At 48.0% G+C, this 20,225-nt stretch overlaps 1 protein-coding gene across 3 annotated transcripts; it reads left to right on the top strand.

The window, feature by feature from the left end:
• The first annotated feature begins 3 nt into the window (after nt 1-3).
• On the top strand, nt 4-19,809 carry BID (BH3 interacting domain death agonist). 3 transcript variants are annotated; one of them, XM_048300321.1, is made up of 7 exons: nt 4-84; nt 11,604-11,711; nt 13,162-13,230; nt 15,087-15,276; nt 16,590-16,732; nt 17,553-17,756; nt 18,940-19,809. In XM_048300321.1, exons 3-7 carry the CDS (start codon nt 13,222-13,224, stop codon nt 18,949-18,951), a joined length of 558 nt encoding a protein of 185 aa, XP_048156278.1. In that variant the 5' UTR covers nt 4-84; nt 11,604-11,711; nt 13,162-13,221; the 3' UTR covers nt 18,952-19,809. The 3 variants fall into 3 exon arrangements, with proteins under 3 accessions (XP_048156278.1, XP_048156279.1, XP_048156277.1); XM_048300322.1 differs by having other exon boundaries at nt 10-115; nt 15,087-15,267; XM_048300320.1 differs by having other exon boundaries at nt 10-115.
• The last annotated feature ends 416 nt before the right edge of the window (nt 19,810-20,225 follow it).

The following is a 20,225-nucleotide window of genomic DNA, read 5'->3' as shown; positions in this document are numbered from 1 at the left end:
CGTTGGCGGGCGCGTGCCGCCGTTGCCGCCCGCGAGGCGGGGCCGACTCGGCCCTCAAATACGGGCGGCCGCGCTCCGCTGCGGGTGAGTGCTGCGGGATCGCGCTCCGCTCCGGGTGAGTGCTGCCCGTGGGCCCCCCCCCGGCCGTGGGAGCAGCTTGGCGGGGACACCGCGTTGGGCGGGAAGTTGGCGGGGTGAGCGAGGGCCGCGGCCCGGGAGCAGCCCGAGACTCGGTGCGGCGCGGGCCCGCCCGGGAAGCGGCGGTGGCCGTGGCGGTGTCGGGGCGAGTGCCGGGCCCGCTGGCTCCCGGGCCGCGGGGTGCAGCTCGCAGCCCCGCAGCCTGGGGGGAGGGGAGGGTGAAGTGACCCCGCGGGGGGCCGTGTGCGCGTTCTTCTTTCTCTCGCGGGTGCTGGAAACTCCTCCACTTCCCGGCCGTTCTTCCCGGTTCCTTTCTGCCCGCCGAATCCGGCCTTGCCTTTCAGCGGTGCGGTTGTTTCTTCCTTTGCCGTTTCCTGCTCGGTCGCTGCCGCTGTCCCGCTCGTCCCTCCTCGCCTGTGCTGGGAGTGACCCCTCCGCTCCGCCACCGACTCCGGCCCCTCCGCTGCTTCCCCCGGCGGGATCGAGCCACTGCGCGCTTCCCCCTCTTCCCCGCCTCTGTCGCGAACCGTCCTCCCTCCCGCTCAGGTGGTATTTCATAAAACCACGAAAAGGTCTCTCGCCTTTGGACTACGTGGTAAAAGTGCAGCAGCATCTCGCCCTCGGTTTCTGGTGAGCGTTGTCAGGAGCGATTTTGGCCGGGCAGGGGAGAGGAAGGAGTTAGTCCTGAAGCGGCGACTCCAGAGGGACCCGCGCTTGCCTCAGCCTTCCAACAACAGAGGGATGTGGGAGTGGCAGCTCCAGGAAGAAAGCAAGGCAAGGAAGGATTTCTAATAATAGCGCCAGCATTTTTAGGAAGAGCAGGTGATTGATACGGATGAATCAACTCAGTGTGAGCTTTTATCCGCGCTTTGCCTTCCCCAGAGCTGTATGTCAGTGGCTGCCTGTTGAGGTGCTGAGCGCCTGTGGCTGCCCTTTGTTTCCCGTGAGCAGCGCTCACGTTCCCGTGACCACAAGGACGTGTTGGATTCAGGATGAGCGAACGCTGGAGCAGGAGACTGGGTAGTGTGTGAAGTGGAAGGGAACGGAGTGAGCAGGTCCCCTTCCTTAGAAGGGTGTTTCTGTAAGTTATGTGCTCTGGAGATGGTCTCTGTACCTTGGAGTGACAGTGGGTCTGAAACTGGTGGGTTTGGCGGGGGGATGATGTTCTTGTCTTCTTTTAAACGATGATATTTTGTAGCTTTAACTATAAAAAAAAGAAGGTACAGTGCCTCAGAGTTATTTAAATCACTGAATTCAGAAAGTCAATGCTTATTTCAGAAGTGAGTGAAAAGTGGTGAATTTTTCTTTATGTCTCTTGAGGCATCTGGGCCATAATCTTGTCATGAGATACTTGTTATCTGTTCAAAATGGTTAAAATGTTTGATGGAGGAAGGAGCAAAGTGGTTCCCCAACAGGAAATTATTTTTGAAAGTTTTGGTTTGGTTTTTTGGTAAAGGACTTTTTGCAAAAGTCCACATGGGGAAGAGTGGTTTTTATTCTGTTGTAACTTTTTATCACTAATCAGACCGAAACTGTTTTCACCTGCCTTTGGAAGCATAACGTCTTAAAAGGTGTTATTTAAAAAGAAGGGGGTTTCTGTGTGGTTCTTTTTTTTTTTTTCTCCCCCTTTCCTTTTCAGCCTATTTACATAAGTTTAGTCCTGTTCAGTGTCTTCTTTAGGATAACTTTGCACCACCTATTCCTGGAGATCTCCTCTGTGCCACTGGTGTTACACAAAAACACTGGGGGAATGCATTGTATAAAAAGTAGCATTCTAGCACTGTGTTATTTGCTTGGATTTCTGCAGCTTGTCTCTTCCCATTTTCTTGTCTTCCTTTTTAGGTCTCTTGTCTGTCATTACAGGTAACTGGCAGGGCTTAGGGACCTGCTGAGGCAAAACACTTCCATTGTGCCTGTGCAGAGTGTAACAGGTGATTGTAAAGCTTGTGGATAGGCTGCCCTGTACTAAGAAGGGTCAGTGTGAAAAATCTTCCCTTCTGATTTGTCAGCACCTTCTTGTTTGCATCTGGTGACATTTGCTGAATTTAGGAAGAAAAAAATATGACTGATTTTTGGTTAGGTGGTTTTGTTGTGTTCCTGCCCTCCCAATTTCTTAAAACCAGATTAGGCCAGCTGAGACCGTGAGTTCAGCTCAGTTTCTCACCGTGCACAGGCAGCAGAACAGTGTGCAACACTCCACCAGGGCTGCCTATGCAAACCAGGAGTCTGTGCTCCTGGGGTTTGGGCATGCCTGTGCCCAGAACCAGGATGCAGCATCTCTGGATAATGTGAGGGCCTTGTAAAGGAGCTCAGTGTGGCTTTTTATTTCTGTTAGATCCTAAACCAGTAAGAACTATGGCATATAATTTGGGAATTATATGGGAGGGGTGCGTGTGTGTTCACTGAACACTCTCACCTGAGGTCAGTTATGCCATGCTTCCCTATATTTTTTTTTCTTGTGTAACAGGATGACAGAAGTTATCCACACTCAGCAGGAGTCTGAGGAGCTGACAGATCAAACAGATTTTTTTTTTTTTCTGTAATAGAATGAAAATGTTTATAGTGGAAGCAGGCAGACACATAAATCAGTGACTGTCACCTTTGGAGGCCTTCCTGGAGCAGCCTGGTGCTTGGAAGGCATTGGATGGGGGAGAAGGGACTGTCTCTAATAACTCTGAACAGGTTTCTGCACCTGGTGCAAGGACTGCTGGTGTGACTGTGGACGAGCAGCCTCAAGGTGTTGGTTCCTTGATAGAGCAGCTCCTCTGGCTTCTGGCTACGAATTCTCCAGCAGGAAGGAGTCAGCGGTTTCTCTGCTGAGGGGAATTGTGTGCAGATAGGCAGGTTTCATTTTCGCTGCTTAGCAGTTCCTAGATGAGTGAAAGAGCAGAATTTACTATCAATTTTGGGTTGGTTTTTCGGGTTGTTTTTTTTTTCCTCTAGGAGCCTTCTTCCTTTTTTTCTTGGCATGCTATGGCTTTTTGTCTGTGTCAGATTACAGAGTTTTGGGGGCTGGAATTACCTGCGTATCTGTGTGCTGTGCAAAGCCAAGTACATGCAAGTATTTCTAATTAGTGAGTGGAACTTGTGGCTTAGCCAAAGGTGCAAAACTCTTGGAAGTCTGAACCCCTTTTAGTTTTCGATGGCTTCCCTTGGGGTCGGAGGAGGTTGCAGGGGGCTGAGTTTAGCTTTAATTGAAGCTTATCAGTTATGATTATAGTATGTGCATAGGTGGTCCCTTCCTTAGAGATTATACAAGTCTGATTTTTTTGACCCAGGCAAGATAGGAAGTATGTAGGGAAAGGAGGAGTAAAATGTAGAAAGAAATGTTGAGTCACACAGTATCCAATGGCATTCTTTAGGTTTGGTAGCAATCTGTTAAGCTTCTGTGACTGCCTCAATTTGTACCAGATGTCTGTAGTGAACCGTCTCCTGGCATCCTGCTGTCACCCCATCTATCCTGGGAAGAGAACAGGACTCTCTAGAGCTGCCATTAGGCACCTCCTTGCACCTGGATGAGATGGCAGGGATTGTCTCCTGGGCGCTTTTTGAAGGAATTGCCCCGTGTAGAGCATAGGGCTGTGTTGATGCCACTTTCACACCCTTCCTGGCAACAGCTGCTCCAAGAATCCTTCAGCTCCCCTTGAGGAGCCCCATGGCTGGGAGCATTGTTAGCGCTGCCTTGGGCACTTGGTAACTTCTGCTCTTGATGCAGTCTGCTGCTTTTCCTGCCTCTTTGCACCACTATGGCACTGCTTGGAGGTGCTTCTTGGCCCTGGTGGGCTTTGGCTGGGCTGGCCTTGCTGGCTAACATGAGGAAAGGGCTGTACCCCTTCATGCATTATGGGAATTCTGCTCTTTCTCCCACGAGAGGACAGTGTCATTGTGGCTTTAAACTCCTCCTACCTCAGTAGCTTGCTCCCTACTTTCCTTTAAACTCTCAGAGCTTTTATTCAGCTTCACTGAAGCATGAGCAGGGGAATTGGACTGTGTGTGCAATCGTGGCACACATGGATGTTGGATTTTTGTTTAAATGTCTGCAAACCTGCTCTATTTCCTGGTAAAATGCTGTGACTGTGATCTTCGGCCAGTTTGTAGTGCTCTTACTGCTGTTTATGGAATGGGCAATACCCAGGTCTCTCAAACATTTTGGGTCATTTCCTTCATGTCCTTTCTACTTTCTTTGGTAAGTGTAGTTTCTGATTGACAGCTACACAAAACAAATCCACTTAGATCAGCAGTTGCTATATTTGGGGTTTATATGCTCTTCCTGTGTTTCAACATCAACCTGTTCCTCCTAAGGTAGAACTGAAAGTGACATGGTTTTGCTTTGTTTCATGCAGAGTCATGTGTTTTCTCCTAGAAAAAAAAACACTTTTTCACTGTGCTTGTAGACCTACAGCTAAGAGAGCCCATAGCTGTTGAGCAGAAGCAGCAACGTGCTGAGGCATCTCCTGTTTGCCTGGCACTAGGAAATGTGTACTCTGGGAGGCACCTATTTGCAATTCTTCTGTCACAGCTCCCAAATGGCTCCTGCAGTGCTTCTTTGAGCGGGAGTATTTTCTTAGCTCTGTATCATTGTGAAAGGTGTTTAAAAGAGATGATGATTTCTTTTGTGCTTACTGTGTATGAGGTGCTGCTGTCAAACGGCTTTGATCAGGATTATGAATGCTGCTGTGAGTTACCATCATTTTTGGCTGCCTGGTTTGATGCACAGCTTTTTCTTTAAGGTTTTTGAGGATTTCTGGGCTCCTGTCATAAGAGATTCCTTCAAGATTATCTTGTTTTCTTTTTTTTTTAATATTTTTGTACTGGCTTCATCACTTTAACTGTCATGGTGGGAATGGAGGTTGCTGTGCAGCACAGTGGGAGAAGGGAATCAAAGGATCCGTGTCAGACTTTCCTTCTGGGGATCGTCTCTGACTGTGCTGGTGCACAGTTGTCTCATAAAAGTGAGGAGTGTAAGAGATGTTTACATCTCTGATACAGTTGTTTAGGAGGGGGGGAGCCCATTTAAAATTCACTTTCATGTTTTGGAAAAGCTGTCAAATATTGACACAGGGTTCTGGATGCTCTCAGAGCATATGAACGTGTGGCTGTGAAGATTTGTCTTTGTATCCCTTCCTCTAGAAATGCTTTGGGTCTTTTTATGATGAATGTTCAGTCCGAGAGGCTCCACTGAAGTCATTCTGGGGAGTACCAGCAGTGAGAATTCCCTTGACAGTAAACTGTCCAGTGCACTGAACTGTTGCTTAGCTGCTCCTTGAGTGCCATCCTGGCTGTTGCATCAGCACTCTTGTTTTACCTAAGCAGGGAGCTCCTGAAGTGCTGCTGAACTGTTGTTCCTTGGACATGTTATCTCCAATGGGCCACTCTGATCCAGTGTTTAAATGTCACACTGAAGCATCTTCACAGCTTCTCTTTGTTCCAGAAAGCAGTGCAGATATTCCTGGTGCTTACCAGTCTAGAAAGAGAGTTCTTGTCTACTCATATGGCCTGAAGGTAACCAAAGGCAGAGGGAATGCAGCTGTTAGGGGCCACCTGTATCCATACAGCTGACTTTTTGAATTCTTTTTTTAATTACTTCTGACCAGTTTCTGGTTTTGCTTATCTAACTTGCCAGTCAGGCAAAGGAAAGACAGATTTACATTCCTCTTTACTGTAAGTATCAGCTGTGAAATGCATCCAAGTTGCAAAATGACGTGGCATTCTTGATTTTCTGTCTGATGGGTGGTCCATGCTCCTGCTGGCACAGAACGGTAGTACCTATGCAAAAACTAAAACCAGGAGGATTCTCTTGACCTGTAGGTGGCATGGCAGTTCTCGTATCCAGTCCTACTTTCTGAGGTGTTATGGCTGGCAGAGCCTGTCCAAGTAGCACTTGTGCCCCTCAGAGCACTGTTGCCAAGTGCTGAGACTGTGTCTGCTGCAGGAACTGAGCGCTTTGTTGCTGCTCCAGTGTAAAAGCAGCTTTGCTGGAGTGCAAGGGTCCAGTGCCCATGGCCCAGCTGGGGCATGCTCTAAAGCCAGAAGCAAGTCTTGTGTTTCTGTGGTTGGATGCTGTCACTTGCACATCCAGTGATGGCTGGAGTTTGTCCCAGTGCTGCCTGCTCTCAGTCTGGTTGTTCTTCCTTGGTAAGGTCAAAACACTGGAACTATGATTCCTCAGCCCTTCCTGCTTCTGTGATTTCCAAGAGGCAAATGTAAGAGCTGCTTGCACATGCTGTGCCTTTATAGCAGGGGTCTGTTGCAGCTGCTGGGCTGAAGTAGTCAGATTTTGAACAGGAAGCTAACCCTGTAAAGACCAGTAGTCTTGTGTGATAGTGGTGATGGTGCTTTTTTGTCAGGATTTGCTCTGCTCCCTCCAGCCAGGTCCTGAGGAAAGGTAAAAGTATTTTCCTAACCCTACCGAGAAGGTGAAGTGCAGGGTGAGGTTACCTGGCCAGAGTTCCTTTGTGCAACACCAGAGGGGAAAAACAGCCCAGTACCAGATCCAAGAAACTGCACTCTGACAGCCAAGATCCAAGTCCTGCCCTTGCCTCTTAGGCGTGGCTATGCCTGAAACATGGGAGATGTGGAAATTCTGCTTGGGTCGAGCTGTAGTTAGCTGAATTAAAATTCCAGCTGCAGTCTTCCTGCTGACTCAGTTTAAGCACAGCTGTGTCTGTAGGCTGGCTTCTGAAGAATAAAGTGTTGTTATGCTGCCTCTGTCACTGATCTGATACAGAAACCACGCTGATGAAAAGTTCCTGCCTACCTGTTTTTTTAAGAGCATTAGCAGTATGGCAGTGTTCCTTCACACTCATTCATGTGCTGTGTGTGGGCTGGTCACCAGAGCTTTTTGAGCCAAATGAGGAGAGTGGTTGTTGAGGGATTTGGATGTTTTTCTTCCTAGGAAGTCAAAGTACTGCCCTGGTAACCAGAAGATTGCTGCAATTCATGTCATCATGAAACAGCAAAAGACCTCCAGGAACTTAAATAAATTTCTATCAAAAAGGCAAACTGACACCTTCTTTTTAGAATTGTCTCTAATAAAGTTTTTCTTCCAAAGAGGAAGATAAACCCCTTTAAATAAAGTGTGCAATGTATTTCTAAGCCAGAATACACAGCTGAGAGTGCTTGGTGTAAAGGCTGAGATGATAATTCTGTACTAAAGCAGCATAAAGAAGCAAAGGTAAGAATGCTCCAGCTAAGGCAGTAGTAAGTATTCAGCATGTTTCAGTGTACATTTGCATCAAAGGGATGAGGAGTAAACGTGTTGGTGGTGGGTTTTGTTTTCCCTTGCTGGAGTGATTGGTAGTGGAGTTATTTGCATCCTAAAGAAGGATGCAATCTGAAACTGAAAGGAAGAGACACAGAAGCTGAAAACCTCAAGCAGTCGGGTGGTCGTGCTTAGGAGTATCAGGGAGAGGTTGTCCTGGTTGGATTTTAAGTAGTCTCCTGGTTCCTGAGGAACAGGGCATCTTTCCTAAGCACCTGGCAAATAAACTGCAAGTGACTGGGGGAGGAGGTGTGTTCTGCTCTGGGCCACTGAGCTGCTGGCGTCTCCAAGTACGCTCCTCGTGGCTTGCCAGTTTTGCCAGTTCCAAAATGAGCTGTTGATGTTGTATCCTCCCTCAAAGGCAAATGGATGGAAAATACCCTTAGTTTGGAAGCAGTGTTCCCTGTGGTGGGGAAAGTCCTGAGGCTCTCCAAGTATTAAACAGATGCACCAAACCGTGGCTTTAGGTTCACAGCTGTGTGTGTGTGCCTGCCTGCATGCCCAGAGGGTCTTGTTGAGCCCATCCTCCACCTGGCTTATACATTGCGATGTCCCTGTTCTCCCACCACCCTGCTTCTCCTTCCAAAGCCTAGAAACAAATTCTACTTTAGGAGTGCTGTGAGTCTCCAATGAAGCAAAATCTTGGAGCGTTCTAAACACTGTTACAGGCTGGCAAATCCTTTGCAGAGTAAGGAGCGATCGGGACAGGTTTCCTGCGGCAATGATAACATCCTATTTACTCACCTCTGCTGGTTTTGCACACCAACAAAATACCTTCCCTGGGCTGTTCAGTTCCTGTTGGGTTTATGGGCTAGAAGTGCATTGTGGAGTGATAGGGCTTTCTTTGGTGACTTTGGGCTCTATGATGTGGTGTTTGCTTACACTCATGACTTGAAGTGCTGCAGACAACAGTGGCACAGCTCAGAATATCCTCAAGGAAGGATTTTCTTAAGTCTGTGACGCTGTTCCTGTTTCTTTATTTTCCAGTAGTGACTGGTTATGTAAAGTAGTTGTGCCTGTGGCAAGTTCTCATGAAGACAGTGAAATTGAGTGGTTATGGCTTAATATGTGGATTTAAAATGTCAGGACATGTCAAATACTTGGTTTCCCTGCCTGTAAAATGATGCCTTGCTCTGTAAAAAGCTCTGTAGCTCAGCAGTAAAACATCTGCCTACAAGACAGGTAAGTGCCAGCAGGTCGAGGAAGGGACAAATAGGCACGGTGTTATTTCTTCCAATAATGGTGTCATCCTGACTGCCACACCCAAAGTTCTTAACTTCCAGCTGCCACACAGGGAAAGCAATGCTCAGGTTGCAAGTCTTTGACTTCACCGTGACTGATCCTTTATTGTGGTTTCTGCTTTGGAGACTTTAATTGCTCCTGACTCAAACGTGAGACATAAACATCTTGACAGCTCACACAATAGGTCCATTGACTGGCTGGTGTTTGTATGGGAGGTGTCTGGGAATCCAGACACAGTATTAAAGGAGTCAGTCCTGCAGGCCTGTGGCTTCCCTGCTGAAAAGAGTGTTTTACTAAGCAGCCAGTGTCTGCTAGAGCTGAGAACAGTAACTCCCAGGCAGAGCTGTGAGGAGAGGTGAAGAATCTGAGGGGAAGTGATGGAAAGCAGAGGCACTGTTTGTGGGGTGGCTTCTTTTCTGAGCTGTCTTGAAGATGTAGCACAAGTGTGGAGATGAAAACTGATTTGTAGGGTGGCTTAGCACTGCTGCTGCAGGGATTCTGGTATGGCAGCCCTGAGAGCTGTTGGGAGCTCCCCCCAGCAGACAACCACGGGCTCCTGGCCGATTCTTGCTGCCCTGCAGGGAGCTGCTGCTGACAGGCCTGCAGGGCGTGGAGACCAGCAGAGCCCCAGGCTGGGTTTAGTGCTGGTGACACCTTGCATGCTCTGCAGCTGCACTGTTTGCATGTGTAGCTCCCCACCTGGAAAGGTAAATGCATGCTTGCAGTGCTTGCCCTTGCCATCCACAGTATGTGGCAATGGTATGGCAGGGAGGACTTAGTCTGGTCTCTCCAGCACAAGGGCCAGTGCTTCCTCTTTCTCCAGGGTGGCATGGCACCATCAGCAAGGGCTGTGGGAGCAGTGCAGTACACTGTGTGAGCCTTTACCTTTCCATTACCCCTCACTGCGTGATGTGGGAAGAGTTGAGGTGTGGAGCAGAGGCGTGGAGTGCCAGCTGTCTTGCAGTCCTGCTTCTCCCTTTTTTCCACCCTGCAAACTTGCAGTGCCATCTCTACTTAAGGCCTGGAGTCAGGGGCTTCTGGCCCTGCTTGCTGTTGCCTCTAGTGTTGCCACCCCTCATTGGTGGACTGCAGATGGGAAAAGCTCCTCTGGTGAGGTCCTTGTGAGATTTAAAGGATAGCACAACTTGGGGATGAGAGGGAGAAACAGAAGATGGGACACCATCTCCTGAAGGAGCTGTGGGTTGGAGAGCAGTAAGTACCACCCCTCAGGATGTGCTCAGCCCATCTAAAGAGCTGTGATTGCCTTGGAAGAAGCATCCACAGAATTCACTTGTGAAAACTGCTGTGTATGGGTGGAGTGAGGTCTTTCCTACTGCACTGACAGGCTGCTGGTGGATGTGCTTCTCCAGCTGTGATTATGTTTTCTTACCATATGCCTCTCCACAGTCCTGCATCGCATACAGTGTTGAGTCGGAATGAACATGCCCTGCACTGACTCTGTAGAACTGATTTAAGGGTCTTAAACTTGTGCCTAAAGTACCCCCTTCATTTTTTTCTAAGAAAGAGAGAAAGAACAGGACTGAAAAACTGGCTGTAGTCGTATCTGTTGGACACTTCAAGGCGTTTAGTGATTTCTCAGAATCAGCTGTTAACACACAAAACTCATTTGTCTAATGAGTGAATAGAAGCAAAAATGAATAATGTATTAAAATTAGTTGGTATTTCAATTAAAATACCATATTCTGTAAAAATTCATTCCAAGATTTCAGCAGCCCTAAAGCAGCCTTAGCAAATGATCTAGTTTGACTCTGAATCTGAGTGCAGATGGTGCTTGTACCCTTTATCCATCTTTTCTCCTTCTCCAACTAAAGATTCTTTTTACCCAGTATAAAGTAACCTTTTTCCCTCCACCAGAAAGAGTCTTAATTGGAATCTAAAACTACTAGGATTCTGAAGTCTTAATGATTAAGAAATTTGGGTGGTATTGGCACGATTACATTGGACTGTTTGGGCTTTGTTCTTTAGGGGACTTTTTTTTTTTGTTTGGGGTCTTTCTTTTTGTTTGGGGTTTTTTTTGCTTTGGTTTTTGGGTTGGTGGGTTTTTTTTTTTTTTTTTTGAGATTCCATTAAGGAATTTGACTTCTCAGGAGGAACTTTGTGACTATCAAAGCCCTTTGCATTGATTCAAAGTAGTTACGTAAAACTTGAGGTTCCTGTAATTTCTAGTTAACTAAAATAAAAAATAGTTTGCTCTGTACTGTAGTAGTAGGAAGCCATTTTGTGGCGTGAGAGAAATCCTTTTTCCTCTTCTCTGGTGTGTTTTTGACCACCCAAGCAGAACTTTCTTAGCTGAAGGCAGGTATTGCCTTCAGGAGCATTCACTGCATGGGTGGTCAGTCTTTGATTTAGGGAATTCAGTTTGGGAAGTTGTCATGTTCAAGCTCTCTTGTCTCCAATTTTTACCATATTAGTACTTTGGACTGTGGTGAAACTTTTTATTGTTCTTTTTATTTGTTTGTTTTATCTCTGCTCACGTGCAGGAGTAGACAAAAGTGCAATTTGCAACTGTGGTGGTGGGTGATTTTGTTTTAATGTCTCTATTTCTGTGGACTTGGCCTGAGGAGTGTCTGTATTTACACAGAGCTGATTCGATCCCTGAGGGAAGAACCCACGTGTGTTGCAGGTTTCTTCTCCCTGCACAGCCACTAACATCTCCAGGTGCAGCAGGTACCTGGCTGGGCTGGAGCAGTGGTTGCCTCTTCATTTAATGCAGAGAGTGGGAAAATTGAATTGAAAAGAAATGTTTTGTCTAAAACCAGAATATGTGCAAACTGAGGCTTTACCTAACCTACAGAAATGCTGCTGGTGTGGACATCTCTTGAGGAGTTTGCACAAAGCCAAAGTCCTGCCACAGACTGCATTCTAAATCCCCACTTTCCTCTTAATCTCAGGGTTCTGCTTCGAGTTCTCAAACCTGAATTAACATCTGTGTCTCTTCCAGCAAAGTCAAGCCCAGAAGAAGGGTCACCCTGACCTGTTTCAGAGCCCGTTCAGGTCCCAGAGAACAGGACAGAGGACTCTCCCCAGCCAGAACACTCCTTAGGTAGAGGTGAGTAGCAGCAATAGGGATTTGAATGGAACAGAGGAAAATGCAAAGCAGCAAGGGCTAAGCCTGTGTTGTAGCTGTTAGTCTGGCATAACTCCATGGAAAGAAGAGCTCATAGTTGAGAGGCTTCCTGTGGGCTGTTGTGTGTTTCAGACATATTTGAGATTGTGTTTTGGTCTTGGACTTCTAAGAGCCTTTGAAAAGTTGGGAGGTTCATGGTCTCTTGAAATATGACTGTGGTTTGCTTCAGAATTTGAATTTATTTCTGCTCTCACTTCCCTCTTTTATACCAGCACGCTTAGTTATTTAAAAAACAGATGTGAGGGGTTGTTACTGTGAAATAGGGTCATTTATCACTAGCCCAGGTCTTTGATGGTTAGCAGGCCTTTTGTTTGGGTTCCTTATTGCTTTCAGCCCTTTTTTGGTTAGAAGGTGCCTGCATAACAACCAAGTTATTGCCTTGGGTGAAGAAGGCTTGGTGGGGAGGTAGTGCCCACTTTCAGCCAGGCCCTGTTCATCAAGAGTTGAACCAGAGACTTCTGTGTGCAGCTGTGGGACTGTTGTGCCTAAGGCAGCAAATGCAAGGTTCTGACCCACCCATCAGCTGCTCCTGGCAGGATGAGGAGGGAGCACTGTGCTCCTACATCTCCCCTTTGCAAGGGAGGGAGGGAGGCTCCCAGGTGCCCTGTGCTCTCCCTCCCTGGGTGCCTCTTCCCTTGGGCACTGCCCAGCCTCAGGACAGGCCAGGCTATCAGCCCTGAGCACCAGCACAGGAGCTGGTGGCATCTGTCCTGCTTTCTCCCTTCTTCCTAGCTGGCCTCCCTGGAGACTTAGCAGAGTTGCTCTCATGTGACTGGGAGCCTTTGTTGGCCCTTGATCCAACCTTCCCCATCACAGATATTTGTTGGGAAGTATTGAAATGAGCCTGAGTATCCATGTGGATCTCTTGCATGGAGGGGTGGGGAGAGGTACCCTCAGGACCCTGCAGATGTGTAGCAACGTCAGCTGGGTGTTTCACTTCAGAATATTCTGCTGTGCATGCAGACCCATCAGCTCACCTGCTCTCAGGAGTTCCTCTCTGATAACCCTGCTCTTCCTTTCAGCCTCTGGCACCATGGAGGGTTGCCCTTCCCTTCCCCCACACCAGCTCTTGGCCTTAAAGCCCTGTTTGTAGGTTATGGCACTTCACTGTCAGGCACACGTCTGTGGCAGGAGGGAGATTTGTGCCTCTCATTCACGTGCACAGGGCCCTTCTCACTAAGACAGCTGTGGCTTCCTCAGCCCTTTTTCGTGACTGACGGTGTGTGATGGGCAGCTCTCTCCAGAAATAGGGATATGCATCACTAAAAGGGACATTTACTACGAGACACAGCCAGACACAAGTACTGCTGAAAGATGTGGACTTACGGGAATTTTTATTCCTTTCACACTTCTCTTTCTTACGCTTTCACAGGACGAGGACTCCTGGTCTGAAGCGGAGGGTGACCCGAGCTGCTCTGTCCCTGAATCCATTATGGAACAGGTTAGAGTCAAACATGGCTGAGGCCAGCTGTTCACAGTGTACAGTGGTTCTCTGGTGCACTTGTCCTGAGATACTTTGAAGGGGATAAGTCTCAGTGTTGGCACCTGTCCTTCTTGAACTTCCCAGAATTCCTGCAGGGTTCCTGGCACTGCTCTGGATACAGAGAAGTGGATGGAACCAGTTAGGTTGCAGGCTACTTCCTTGTTTTCTCGGTGTGGCACTTCCCCTTGGGACTGGAGATGTAGCTATGTAAGAGACTGCAATGTTTATTGATAAAGCTACAAACTGCTGAAACTAATAAATGAATGGGCACAGCCCTGTGATCAGTGTATTGCATGGGTTTGTACAATGTTAAACACAATTATGATGCTGTTATTTAGCACACTTAAATCGTATACACTGAACTGTAACTGAAATGTCTGTCATCCTCCCCCAGCCCAGTTCAAGTTAGGATACAGTTCTAACCCCCTACTCTGCCCTCTCACGAGCCTTTTGAACACAATAGGATTAAAAAATGTATCAGTGATAAACCCAATGACCAGTCCAGCAGGTTGTTGAAGAGGATTGTCACTGGTGCCCCAGTGAGTTTGGGTCACCAGGTGAACTGCACTACTGTCTGTAAACATGCATGCTCAGATCATGGAAGATGTGCCTTCTGTTCATCTCTGACTGATCATATTCTTTATTTTCCGTTTGCTTCCACTTCTCCACTCCTGCCTTTTGCTGACTGTTCCTCCTCTTGTCTGCCCAGTCAGATATGGTTATGTCGATGGCCTTGTAAGGTTCCACTCCCCAAAACTCCCTTTCAGTTACCAAGTTCATCCTGGTTGCCTATTGTTGACATAACAAACCATTCTTCTTTAACTATTTTTCTTCTCCCTGGATAAAATTAAACCTAAGTATTTTCTTACAGGCAGACCGTCTGCATTCCAGAGTAAGGATTTTCTTTCTTTATTTCTGTGCTTACACTGTATCCTGCTCTCTTAGCTGTTTAACTAAAATTACTGAAGAGTCTCCTGGTTTTCTGGAGGCCTTAGTTGGTTATGAGGCCTGGTGTTCCAGTGGGGCCTCTTGTCTATCAGTCTGCCTGCCTCATGGACCTCTTCAACCTAATTAATTTGGGCACGCTGTGCTGCCTTGCTTGAAGGCTGCAGGTTGTGTGGCCATGCAGACAGCACATGCCCATTTACTGGGGGTGAATGTGCCACTGGAGGTGGCAGTGATCTCCCATCTCATGTCACTGTTCTTGTGAGCAGCTGCTTGGCCCTCTATGAGGAGCTGAACAGGTTTATTATGGAACTGGTTGAGGTTCCTTTGAAGAGGGAGAAGAAATGTGAACCTTGGGGGTTTTTGCAGGCTTATGCTTTTATCTCTGTTTCCCACCTTGTTACTGCTCTGCTCTGATTACATTGACATGGGGAGCTGCTGCCTTCTTTATGCACAGCAAGTAGAATGCCCAATTCCCAGATACAGGGGTGGAACCCATCTAAACACAGATGTGTAAGTAAGGGAAATGCAAGGTTTTTGCTGAAACACCTGTTTTGAAAGAGGAGCTTGGATTTTGGTTGCTGCCATTGCCACAGCTGGAAATGGGAGGAGAAGGTGAGCTGGCTCTTGCAACGCCAGTTTGTAAGAGCAGAGCCTCTGTCATTCACCATGGGACAGTCCTGTGTGGGTCCACATCCAGGAATCGGTCTGCATTTGCTGAGGCCTTGTGGACGCCCTGGCTGGTGCTGTTCAGGGTGCCCAAAGGAGGCACAGAGACGTGTTGAGGGTTGGAAAACAGTGCATGCGTAGGCGCTTTGAGTGGGACGCTTTCAAGGTGCGGGCTTAACGGTGATTTCCTTATGTTTCAGATCAATGGATCTCTTCAGATGGAACATGCACTGCTGTTCACCTTCCTGGAGGCATCCTCTGACTGTCAGTTCAGAGACCAGCTGCAGTCCCTGCAAAACCAGCAGGCAGTGCTTTGTTGCCACGCAAGCGATGACGATGAGCTTCAGACCGATGGCAATCGGAGTGGCCACTTTCAGAATGGTGAGCTAGGTGAGCAGGCTTTTCTCCATCCCACATGTCTCTCTGAACACAGTGTTTTTCTTTCCCCATTTCCTATCTTTGCTGTTGTCTGTTTCAGAGGAGTAATGTTTTCTCTATTGAGAAACCTCGCAGTGTGGCTGTTGGTGGTGTTGGTTGGGAATTTAACACTTAAGTTAAGACAACTGGTGCTTAGTGCTTTATCTCTCCATGGATTTCTAGAGCACCTGTCACTGGGTTTTGTCTGCAGCACATCAGACAAGGGCACAAAGCTGGTACTGGTGATAGCTGCCCTCAAGGAGAGTGATACAAGGCAGTTAAGTCAGGCCTCACACTGCTCCTCAGGCAGTATCAGTGCTTGGGCTAGCATCTTGGAACAACTCGAGTTCTGGTACCAGGTGAATCCCTTTCTGCTCTACCAGTGTGGTGGAAACTGTTTCTCAAACAGCTTCTGGTCCTGTTCCTGCTTTGCTAGCCATCTGCAGGGTGGCTATTGCCCCTTGCCCAGGGTGTGTCAATGCTGGCACATTGACCTCAACTGAAGCAGGGTGAAGAGGAACTGCTGCAGTGAATGTGCTCTCTCACACAGACTTGCATAGGTCTCATGCCAAAAGTGACTATGGCAAGCTTTGCCAAAAGGAGGTAGGACAAGGTGTAGGGTTCTAAGCTGAAAAAGGACAGATTCAGACTAGAGGTGACGAAGATTTTTAGAGTGAGGGTGGCAAAACACTGGCACAGGTTGCCCAAAGAGGCGATGGATGCCCCATCCCTGGAAGCATTCAAGGTCAGTTTGGCTGGGGTGTTGAGCAATCTAATCTAGTTGAAGATGTCCCTGCTTATTGCAGGGGATTTGGATGAGATGGCCTTTCAAGGTCCCTTCCAACTCAAACTATTCTATGAGGTGCTGTATTTTAGATGGTGCTTAAGAGACAAGTCCTGGCAAGTCACTCAATTCTAGAATTATTAGGTTGAAGAAGACAGTCAAGGTCATGCACAGCTTCTCAATTCCCCTCTCTGGGGAGGATGTTGGCTGTAACTGTGCTGTTCAAGTTTTGGTTGGAGATGTTCTAACATGCCCTGTAGTGATTTTTTTGGGCAGGGTGAGGCTGCACTTTACCTAAACTACAGATAGAAAAACATGTTTGCCACTATCTCTGGTAAGCAACTCAGGTGCACTTAAAGAAATTGTGCTTGGACCTGTCACGAACACACTCTGATTGGGGTTGGAAGGAGGTCGCTAATGGAGATGAGCAAAATGTTGAGACCTGCACTGAACCTGGTCTGACTACAGCCTGTGAACTGAATTCTGCTCTTTGTGTTGGCAGGGTTGGCTCCAACAAATGAAGATGTTATCCGGATCATTGCTGCTCAGCTCGCTGAGATTGGAGACCAGTTTGATAAAGAAATCCAAGGAAGAGTAGTAAACAACCTAGTGCAGCACTTTCTGAATGAGAATCTGTCTAGAGAGGTGAGTGAGCAGTTCTCCTTTTAAATATTCTGCATCCTTCCTGCTGTGACTTTGAAGGCATCTTAAAATTCATCCCAAACACTTAGCTTTGAAGATTTGTTAGAGGTGATTCTGTGGCAGAAGTTAATGTGTCGGTTGGGTTCCTTGGGCTCATCTCCTTTCTGCAGATGGTGAATAGTGGTTGTAGAAAAGGACTGACTTTCAGAGGCATTTTGTCCTTCTTTTGATGGCCCAATGGCTTATCTTGGAAAATGAACTGTGTGGCTAAGGCTTACTTTTAGTCCTTAAAATCTTTGGACTTTGCTGCCAAGTCCTGTATATCTGCTGATCATCATGTGGGTAAAAATTGAGGAAGTTAGTGATGGGAGCTTAACTTGTGCTTGTTACTGAGCACTGAAGAGACAGCAAGTCATGAGACCCTTTTCTGGTGCTGTGTGTTCATAGGCACAGTTTTGGGAGTAGCAGTGGGCTTAGGCCTGGCTGGGTGACCTGCTGGGCTGGCCTCTTCATAGATGCAGTTGGCCCAGCATCTAACAGCCCTTGCTGCTGTGCAAGAGAAGTAGAGTTTGAGGTCCCTTCTGTCAAAAAGGAACAAGAAGGCTATCTAAGGATTAGGTCTACATCTGGATCAAGGGCCACAGTTTCTTTGGGGGTGTTTTTTTATGTATCAGGCTGGCTGCCATGGCTGGGAGGAAGGGGAGCAGCATCCTGTGGAGTGTTGCAACAAGCACATCAGTTACTAGCACAGTCCTGGCAGGCTGTGCTGAGACCCCATCTGCCACAACTGTTGCACTGAGATCCCTCTCTTCCTTCCATACAGGAGATAATCCTGCACATGTCCAGTGTGGTGAGAGAGCTTACAAGATCCATCCCCTCAGACATGGAACAGGAAAAGGCCATGTTGGTGCTAGCAATGGTCTTGACTAAGAAAATTGTGAATACAGTGCCCTCCCTTCTACACCGTGTCTTTAACACCACTCTGAACTACATGAACCAGCAGCTCCACAACTACATTGTTGAGATGGTGAGTGCTGTCAAACAGCTCTGTGGGAGTCACAGCCAGCCTTTTAGCTGTCCTGCGTTTTTCCCTGAGGGGTGGCCTAGCTCTGAACTGCCTGTGGCCTGCTGGTTTCCCTGTAGTGCTCTGGAGGTTGGGCCAGAAGGGAATGTCGGTCTCTGCAGAGCTCTGGAGATGAGTGTGCCTGAGGGGGACATGTCACAGTTTCTGCTTGCTCCCCTCTCACAGCAGTCAGCAAGCAGTGCATTTGTTCTGTCAGGCAGAGAGAGCTGTGACTGCTCCTCTCCTCCCTGCAATCTCCTCAGGGAGCTGTGCCAGTAAGATTCTGGTTAATGATTCTTTCATTCCCTCAGGGAAGAAAAAGCCTGACCTGAGCTCTCTTGGCTGCATTTCCCCAGTCTCTTGACCCTGAGGTCTCTGCTCTTGTCTTTCTCAGCTCCCCAGTGCTTGGGAGAACTGGAAGGGGGAATGGAATTGCTCCTGAGAATTAACACTAGCGGAGGAACAATGAGAAATGGTCAAATCTGTTCTTGTTCTGTTGGCACTTGAGCAGATGTGGGGAGGCTGTGCAGCTCGCAGGCAAGCCAGGCTATAGAGGCCAGGGCATTTGGCCCCAGCTTCAGTAACTTAACGACTCTGGGGAGGGGAGAGGACGAACACACCCGTGCTAAGACTGGGTGGTGCTCGAGAATGAGATTTGAGTGGGCAGGGCTGATCCTGCCACCCTGTGAAGCAGAGGTGACACAGCTGTGCTGTGCTGCAGGCCTGAGGGACGCTCCTGCACTGCAGCCTTGCCATGGACAGTGTTGGCAGCAACCTGCAGAGGGGCAGCCCGGCTCACGCTGTCACTCTGCCTCACCCAGCAGCCTGGGCACGGTGTCACTGTGCCGTGTCACTGGGCACTGCCCTTCCCTTCACGCAGTTTGGCTCCGGGGTGCTGAATGATGCCAGGAATGAGCCACTCGTGTGAGACTGGCCCGTGCTGCTGGCTCATAGCACAAGGGCCCAGGGGCTGTTGGGCCCTGTCCTGCCGGGCCTTGTGGCTGCTGCTGGCCCGGGAAGGAGCACGGCAGGTGGCAGTGCTGGTTCGCGGTGCTGGATCCGTCGGGCTCCTGGGCACGCACAGGGCAGGGCTTGCCGCGGGAGAACCCTGCTGCTGTTAATAATGCCCTTGTTTCTCTCCCTCTAGCTCGGTGAGTGAGCTCTCCAGCCTTGTCTGGAGAACGTGGATTCCTCAAGACTTCCCTTGATTGATGAAGATCACTTGATTTACTCTTAACTTCCAAAATACAGCTGTGAAAGGGATGGCAGAGCTTCATAGATAGGCTTTTGTAGACTAGCACAGCAGTAATAGTAGTGGGAACTGCCTGCCAGCTCTGCCAGTACCTGTAGGGAGTAGTGCTTGCCTCTCTCCTTCTAGAATATTTTTTATCTTGGCATCAGCAGCCTTTGTGCAGAGCCTGCCTTGTGCCTCCAGAGGCCCAGTGGGCACAGGGCCTGCCCTCTCAAGTGTTTTTTCTAAGCAGCTGTAGCATTTTGCTTTAGTATTCACTTCCCAGCCCTACTCCTGCAGCTGAGCCATGCTGAGTGTTGTTCCCAGGAGGGTCTCAGGCTGTGGAATGGGTGGTTGATCACCAGAGATCAGCGAGGGGGGTGGGTGGGAATCAGGTCTATCTTGATGAGAAGCAGGCAGCAAGAGGGAACAGAGTCCTGAGGGATGGAGGGGGATGTGGGCAGAGAAGGCTGAAGATAACTTCAGTATCAATCCCCTTACACCTGTGTTGGCTTGAAAAATAAAACTGACGGAAAAATTGTAAAGAAAAGGGCAGGGTAGGCACAGGGCAAGTCTTTTTGCCAATGCAACCTGGATATGCTTAAGAAAAAGTAGGATGTCTTGTAGTTACATCTCAGGTTGAACAAATTTGGACTCAGGTTGTTTGATAATCACACAAGGTGGCAAATGTGTCACCTGTGATCTGGCTGCCTCAGGACTTTTTAAAGTATGTAAATATTTTGTGGGGTTTTTTAACTTAAATAAAAAATTCATTTCTGATGGCTACTACTGCTCTGCAGACCTTCAGTTTCCACCTAACATTTTTTTGTGCAAATATTCATGGCATTCTTCTAATTCACCATGGCTTATGATGCAGCTGGCAGCAGTAGAGACACTCTGGTCCTGTCCCTGTGCAGGCAAGTTTCATGTAAATAAAACCACCTTTTCTTTCAGTGCCTGCACCAACACGGGGGGAGAGGGGAAGCACAGAAGTAGTCTACACGTTGTTTTTGAAAACTGTACCATTTATTAAAGTGCAACCTGGGGGCATGGTCTTACAGCAGTGTCCCATTAGCAGAAGGAAAAAATGTACGTACCCTTTCACTTGAACAGAATATATTGAACCATGACGCTGGAAAGAACTTTCTTGTCAAGGTGGAAACACTTTTATTAACCAAATGGCACACGAAGCTTTAGACAGT

This window comes from Corvus hawaiiensis, chromosome 4 (genome assembly GCF_020740725.1).
Source record: "Corvus hawaiiensis isolate bCorHaw1 chromosome 4, bCorHaw1.pri.cur, whole genome shotgun sequence".
Taxonomy (NCBI): domain Eukaryota; kingdom Metazoa; phylum Chordata; class Aves; order Passeriformes; family Corvidae; genus Corvus; species Corvus hawaiiensis.
Note: the sequence above shows the minus strand (reverse complement) of the source record. Positions and strands in the feature narration are given on the sequence as shown.